Source organism: Mus pahari, chromosome 3 (assembly GCF_900095145.1).
Source record: "Mus pahari chromosome 3, PAHARI_EIJ_v1.1, whole genome shotgun sequence".
NCBI classification, from domain to species: domain Eukaryota; kingdom Metazoa; phylum Chordata; class Mammalia; order Rodentia; family Muridae; genus Mus; species Mus pahari.
The window spans coordinates 102,568,472-102,576,294 of record NC_034592.1 but is presented as its reverse complement, the minus strand read 5'-3'; the positions used below and the strand labels follow the sequence as shown (position 1 = coordinate 102,576,294).

At 48.8% G+C, this 7,823-nt stretch overlaps 1 protein-coding gene across 1 annotated transcript in view; it reads left to right on the top strand.

Annotated features, from left to right (window-relative positions):
• The first annotated feature begins 1,164 nt into the window (after positions 1-1,164).
• Rmdn3 (regulator of microtubule dynamics 3) overlaps positions 1,165-7,823 on the top strand; it is a 22,155-nt gene continuing 15,496 nt past the window's right edge. Inside the window, exons 1-4 of the mRNA XM_021192980.1 lie at positions 1,165-1,293; positions 1,605-1,798; positions 4,285-4,477; positions 4,954-5,097. Of these exons, the coding sequence (XP_021048639.1) occupies positions 1,612-1,798; positions 4,285-4,477; positions 4,954-5,097 (524 nt within the window). The 5' untranslated portion in view covers positions 1,165-1,293; positions 1,605-1,611. The remainder of the gene's footprint in view (positions 1,294-1,604; positions 1,799-4,284; positions 4,478-4,953; positions 5,098-7,823) is intronic.

Genomic DNA, 7,823 nt, shown 5'->3' with positions numbered 1-7,823 from the left:
AACCAAGAAACAAAAAAGACAGTGGAAGGCTGGAGAGATGGCTCAGTGGTTGAGTACTGACTGCCCTTCCAGAGGTCCTGAGTTCAATACCCAGCAACCACATGGTGGCTCCCAACCATCTGTAATGGGATCTGATGTCCTCTTCTAGTGCATCTGAAGGCAGCTAGACTGTACTCATATACATAAAATAAATAAATCTTTGAAAAAAAAAAGAGACAGTGGGACTAAGTTGGTCCTCTAAAACCTGTGTCTATCTTAAAATGATGAGTGATGAGATACTATATATATATATATATATATATATATATATATATATATATATATTCATTTATATGTGAATACATTTGGAGCCAGACAAGTCTGTAGTCTTGAATTTGGAAGGCCAAAGCAGAAGGCCAAAGCTTGGCTTTATGACAAAGACCTATAATCCCAGCTTTTGGCAGAGTGGGGATTCAGAAGGATCACAAGATCAAGGTGTGTCTGTGCTACAGAGTAAAGTCACAGCTAACTTGGGCAACTTGAGGTCTGGTCTCAAAATTTAAAAGTAACCCCCCTCCTCAAAAAAAAAAAAAAAAGATTGGTGATGTGGTTCAGTGGCACAGCATTTGTGAGACCTTGGAGGCCAGTCTGGGCTATATAGTGATCCCCTGACTTAATAAAGCAGCAACAAACAAAACAAAGATAGCAGAAATGGAATGTATCAGACCCAGTTTCTCTGTGGATCCCTGGCTGACCTGGAGCTTGCTCTGTAGACTATACAGTCCTGGTTAGAGTCGAACTCGCAATGATCCTCCTGGTCTAGCGGCCCTGGCTTGAAGCAGATTTTTGAAAGCTGGTAGGAGTCTCAGCGATGTAGGGACATCTTGTCGATAACCAACAACTTACTCTAATTTCATCTAGCAGTGGCGTTGTTGTTAGGGGAAAAATCGGTCAATGACTCAGCTGGAAATAAAGTCAGTGTTAAGAAGAGGTGGTGAGGGTGGGGGGACATCTTCCAGGTATAGGCAGTGTGAGATTTGCGGAACACATTATGGTCGCAGCGCCGGGTAAAGTCCACCCCGCAGGCTCGAACACTAGGAAGCCCGACCCACCTTCGCCAGCTCCAGTATCCGCCCAGCGTCCATTCGCCGATGTAGCCCCGCCCACAGAACCCGGGTGGGAGGCAGAGCCTCGTGCGTCATCTCCACGCGCGTCTCACCGTGCGCGGAGCAGGTGGCGCGGATTAAGGACGTCAAGATCATTGACAGCGTGAAAGCCGCGGTGCCTGCTGCTGCCATGGTGGCTGGTGACTGGGTAAGGGTCTGAGTTGGTCTCCTGCGGGTCGGCGTGGCTTCGGGGGGCGCCGAAAAGCCGAGAGTGTGCAGCCCGCTGCGAGGCTGCCAAGTACAGGATGCTGGGAGGCCGGGGGCGCCGAAGCCGGACTGCACTGGGCAGGGGCGCGTTGGACCGGCGCTGCTGCCCCTTGGCAGGGCGTCCGTCTGCGCCGGGGGCTCGGCACCCGAGGGTTGGACCTGGGCGAGGCTGTGGCTAACGGGTTCTGTCTCGGGGTTGGAGGGCCGGCCTCCTGACTCTCGGTTCGCTCCTGTCTCTTACGCGGGCTGCAGGTACACTATGTCTAGACTGGGGACCCTGGGCGGCTCCCGCGCCGGGTTGGGACTCTTACTTGGTACTGCCGCCGGCCTTGGATTCCTGTGCGTCCTTTACAGCCAGCGATGGAAACGGAGCCAGCGCCATGGCCGGAGCCACAGTCTGCCCAACTCCCTGGACTATGCGCAGGCTTCAGAGCGTGGACGCCAGGGTAAGAGCACAGGTCATTACTTACTGATGGCACTGGGGCTCAGGCTGTCTTTCGCAGAGCAGGTTGGCGGGGCAGTGGAAAGGCTGAGTTTCACTCTTTTAGGAAAAACTTATCGAAAAGGAAAGCTGTGCCCTTTCCTCCGATTCCAGGAAAGCTTGATGCAAGAAGACCGTAGCTTTCACTTTTAGTTCTGGTCTTGCCCATGAATGTGTACGGAGGGCATTTGAGAAGTGCTGGGTAAGGGGCGTGTTCGACAGAGGAAGAGTCTGTAAGAAGGAAAAGGAAATAATCTCATTGGGATTAAAAGTTCTGGTGGCGTGAATATATGTATCCAGATATGAAGTTATGTTTGGAGAGCAATCCAAGTTTGAAAGATCCCTTTTATGAAGAGTCACAGGGAGGGATTGTGTAACTTTCTCGAGGTTGTTACAGAGTAAGTGGTAAAGCCGGACCCAGTCGTCTGGTCCGGTGGACTTTCCACAGCATGGGCTGAGAGCACACTCATGCAGCTCAGGCCAAATGGTTGAGAGCCAGCAGTGACAGATGAAACGAATTCCTTTTTGTAAAAAGTCTACAGGTTAAGTCATTTAAGCAAAGCAGCCGGGGCTTTGAATCACTCCCCTTATTTGGGTGACAGAGGCTCGTGTAGCCCCCCTCGTTCCGAGCTGATTGGAAATGTTTCCTGTGACCACTGCACTCATATATCTTCTGATTCAGTGCTAACTGGGAATGTGAGTTCTGCAAGAGTGTCTGCACACTTATCACCCTAGGTTGCGGCTGTCAGTGTCTGATAACATAGTGGTGATGTGGCACGGCCAGTGACCTGGCTTTCTCCTGTCACTTGTACTTTGCTCATTTGTAATGTTTTAGCAGTGGTCTGGCCTCCCCTGAGGACGGGAGAAAGCCTACAGAGTCTAGGTATCTTCCTTGCTGTACGCTGGCATGGCTGGCACATCTGGCACGGCTGGCCTAGATTTCCTCTAACAAGGGATGTATGCATGTCTGCTCCGTGGGGCCTGCCTTCTTGAGTTCTCCCATATTGTATATTCCAGTCCAGTTGCTTTAAATGTCTACCAAGTTCCTAATTCATTCACGCTCAGTTCGATGAGAGGATTCATCTTGGTAACTGTTTTCTTGCAGAGTTTGGCCAGTTTTTTCCGTCGACCTTGTCTTGGTGACTGTTCATTTTCTTTTTGCTCTGTTCTGATGATATTAAAACGGCCTCTAGAGAGGCAGTTACTATTCACCCAGAGATCAGGATTGGAACAAACCAAGTTTTTGTTTTACTGGGTAGTTGGTATTGACTACCTGGTATTTAGCACTATAAGGCCAGAGACTTTTTTTTTCCTTTTTTTTTTTTTTTTTTTTGGTTTTTCGAGACAGGGTTTCTCTGTGTAGCTCACTCTGTAGACCAGGCTGGCCTCGAACTCAGAAATCCGCCTGCCTCTGCCTCCCGAGTGCTGGGATTAAAGGCCTGCGCCACCAGGCCCGGCTTTTTTTTTTTTTTTTTTTTTTTTTTTCCTTTTTGTATTTTTGAGACAGGGCTTCATATAGTTTAGGTTAACCTCAAACACTGTTTAGCTGGAGCTAGTCTTGAACTCCTAACCCTCCTGTCTTCAACTCTGAGGCTACCACTCCTGGCCAAAGGTTTTCTTTGACTCTAGCAGAGCAGCTGCCCTGCCTTGTAAGTACCACACCCTTGCAGGCATTTTACACTACCTGCTGTGTTCTAAAGGTTCTTCAGGTAGATAGTGTTTCTTTAGAGACTGTGACCTTAGAGAGAGAGAGAGAGAGAGAGAGAGAGAGAGAGAGAGAGTGTGTGTGTGTGTGTACACACATGTGTAGACACACCAGTATATAAACACGCCACAGCACTTCTGTGTGCAGGAGCTGGCTCCCCACTCCACCACGTGGGTTTGGGTGTTGAACTTAGGCTCAGCCTCAGTAGCGAGTACTTTTACTCACTGAGCCATCTTGTTGGTCCAGATTTTTACATTTGCTTTCTTTCTTTCTGAATAGTGACTTGCCTATGACTTAGCTGTGAAATGTATGCTCCCAGAGGCTCAAATTCTTTTCTGTGAATTGAACTCCAGGAGAAGCAAATGACCCAGCTCATGTCTCACGCCTTTAAACCCTACATAGTTCCAGGACGGCTGGAGTTACATAGACCTTGTCTCAAAAAACAAAAACAAAAACAAAAACCAACAACAACAACAAAAAAAACAAGATGGCTGGACAGATAGCTCAGTGGTTAGGAGCACTAAATGCTCTTTCAGAGGACATGGGTCCAATTCCCAGCCCCTACATGGCAGCTCACAACTGTCTGTAACCAGGGGATCTGACTCCCTCACCCCTGTGAGCAAAACACCAGTGTACATAAAAACAAACAGAACAAGAGAAGCTAGTGCTCTAGAAGTCTAGATTTGAATGGTTTTGTTTGTTTCCCTCATTATATCTCATGGGTATCTCTGTTCGCCTTGCTTCAGTGACACAGTTGCGGGCTATCCCAGGTGAAGCTGGAGATGCTGCCATGCTGCCCAGCCTCCCACAGGAAGGGCAGGAGAAGGTGCTTGACCGCCTGGATTTTGTGCTGACCAGTCTTATGGCACTGCGGCGCGAGGTGGAGGAGCTTCAGAGAAGCCTGCAAGGACTGGCTGGGGAGATTGTCGGGGAGGTCCGGTGAGTGGCTGCAAGGACTGGCAGGGGAGATTGTCGGGGAGGTCCGGTGAGTGGCTGCAAGGACTGGCTGAGGAGATTGTCGGGGAGGTCCGGTGAGTGGCTGGGTCTCTTGCTCAACTTTTCCTGGCTCCTATGGCTTTTCAGCTAGAATGTGTTCTGCTCTGTTCTTTGTGGTTCTAAACAAACCCATCCTATAGCTGCTGACCCAGGGTGGAGGGGGCTGCACGCCTGGTTCCTTCCTTTCCCCTTTCTTTCCCAGATCGCATTGCTCCCGCTGCGCCCTTTGGCCTATTGAAGCTGCTCATCCTCTTCTTCCCAGTGTAGCCTGCCTGAGGTAGCCTGAGCTGCTGCCCTTACTCTCCTGAGAGCAAAGACTCAGAATCTTCTCCTCTCTTGATGCTTTAATGAGGGAGGAGGGAGGAAGAGAGAGGCTGTGTGGGTCCTAATGTGCACTCTGGGATGGTCCTGTTTTCCAGCTCTCATATAGAAGAGAACCAGAGAGTGGCCCGACGGCGCAGGTTCCCTTTTGCCAGGGAGAGGAGTGACTCCACCGGCTCCAGCTCTGTCTACTTCACCGCCTCCTCAGGGGCCACACTCACAGATGCCGAGAGTGAAGGAGGGTGAGTTGTCTCTCCTGGAGGGAGTGTGCTTCCAGCAAAGCACTATTTATCAAAATCCAAAACAAGGTGTCATAAATCCTTTTTGAAAAGTTCGGGATGTTAGTGATGGTTCTATGTACATCTGTTAGTTTTATGAGGTGACTTTTTAAATATTGTTTTAAAAATACATTTTATAGCCGGGTGTGGTGGCGCATGCCTTTAATCCCAGCACTTGGGAGGCAGAGGCAGGCAGATTTCTGAGTTCGAGGCCAGCCTGGTCTACAAAATGAGTTCCAGAACAGCCAGGACTACACAGAGAAACCCTGTCTTGAAAAAACCAAAACCAAAACCAAAACCAAAACAACAATAACAACAACAACAAAAACCCACACATTTTATTTTATGTATATATTTTGCCTGTGTGTATTTCAGTGCACTGCTTATGTGCCTGGTGCCTGCAGAGCCCAGAAGAGGGCACCAGATCCCTGAGAACCATAGTTACATTTTGTTGTAAACAGCCATGTGTGTTCTGGGGACTGAACTTGGGTCCTCTGCAAGAGCAGCACGTGCTCTCCCACGCTAAGCTATCTCCTCAGCCTAGGGGGTCTTCTTTTCACGCCATTTTTAAGGGCATTTTTCGTGTCATCACAAGCGTTGTTTTTGAGCTCCACTTCCTTCCTTGAGTGGCTGAGCAGGGTGCGTCCAACCTGTAGGCCTGTCCTGTGCTCCCTTTCCCCAGGCGTCGCCCGCTCGCTCTCCTCTCAGGGTGTCTGGCCCACTCGCTCTTGCATCTGGACACTAGGGAGGTGACTCTCAAGTGCTCAGCAGATCTGATAAGAGGATTTCCTGTGAAGTAGGACAGTGACAAGCAGGACAGGCTCTTCCAAGTTTGGTCAGGGCTTTTTACTTTTAAACCACAGCACCATTCTGAAACTGTGGTCTCAAGGACAGTCTGATGTCACTGGTGGCAGCAGCTATGTATGTGGTGTTAGTGCCAGTCATCCAGCAGGTCTACTGGGTGACCTCTGCTGACCTTTGTTTCTCCTTAAGGAATAGACATGTGAGAGAGTAGTGGAGGTGTTGGGTCCAAGTGGCTGAGTTAACCAGAGCATGCCTATGGCAGCTACCAGTTATGCTTTTGAACACTTGTAACACTAGCTACCGTTTATTTTTTGGCTTCCTCAGACAGTGTGTTAAGCGCCTTAGTGGTATTGTCTTACTTCATCCTCATGATAATCCTGTGACTCAGGTTCTGTTCTTCTGTTTCTCAGATGGAGAGCTTGAACTTTGGCACTCAGAGCAGTGTTATACAACATCCAGGCTCAGACTTAGCCTGGCCTCTGTAAATCCCCTCTGTTCTAACAAGCTGGCTTATCTGTATTCTGAGGAGTGGCATGGTCTTCAGGGCACAAAGGGCTTCCATAGGCACATCTGTGACCCAGACACCCCAGATCCCTGCCCGTGAAAGGCCTGAATACAGTAGTAATTTGGTCTTGTTTAGGGGGCTGTTGTTTTCTCCTGCTTCTTCCTGTTTTTCTCCTCATGTTGGGAATCAACCCCAGAACCTCCCATATGCTAAGCAAGTGCTCTGCCATGGGGTTCCATCCCCAGCCCTTCACTTGGCTTTCCTACAAAAATTAAGAATACATTTTCTGTCCCTTTTCATGTCCCTGCCATTGGTCTTTAATAGGAAAAAAAGTTTTCCCCCTGAGATAGGGTTTCTCTATGTAGCCTTGGCTATTCTGGAACTCAAACTGTACACTAGGATGGCCTCTGAGACCCACCTGTCTCTGCCTCCTGAGTCAAGATGAGTGGCAGCACTGCTTGGCTTACTGGCAGATTTGATTTCCGTTTAGGTGTCTCTTGGAATAAGTGAAGTATTTATTTGTTGGTGCCAAGGATTGAACTCAGGGCTTCACATATGCTATACCCAGGCTGTTAATGAGTACCCCCGCCCAAGCCAGCGGGATCTGGCTGGAGACCTCCAGCCTCCTTTACTATTACTATTGTTTGGATGTCTGATTTCTAGTTGTGTATTTGATGGATAGTAGAACTAGGTTTGTTTTTTGTTCTTTGCTTTTCCAGACAGGGTCTTATTATGTAGTCCTGGCTGTCCTGGAACTCACTCTATAGAGCAGACTGGCCTCAAACTCACAGAGATCCTCCTGAGTGCTGAGATAGAACTGGTCTTTTCAGTTTACCTAACAGTGCTCTGCCAGGAGCTTCCTTAACCCATGTTAGAGGAGAGGACAAAAATGACACATTTGGGATGCAAAGAAAGACTGATAGTGGACTAAGGTCATGCTTGCGAAGCCTGAGGAACTCGGTCACACTGGGACTAAGGTCATGCTTACATGGCCTGATGAACTCGGTCACTTGGATGGAGACTGATGGTGGAGTTTTATTTCCCCTGTGTATGATCTATATGCGTGTGTTTCCGGAGGTTAGAGGAGGGCTAAGGGCGTTCTGTTATATCACCCTTTGCTTTATTCCCTCCAGACAGCTCTACTGGCTAGGCTGGTGGCTAGCAAGTCCTAGTGAGCCTCCCGTCTTTGCCTCCTGTAGCATGGGTTACAGGTACTCAAGTCATCTGGCTTCTGGGGATTTGAACTGAATGAGTCTTCATGGTTGGGCAGCAAGCACTCTTACTGGTTGAACCGTCCTCCAGCCCCACTGAACATTTTTTTGAAGGATTGGTATTCATGGGTATGTGTTTGTGCTGTGTAAATTTCTATGCATCACATATA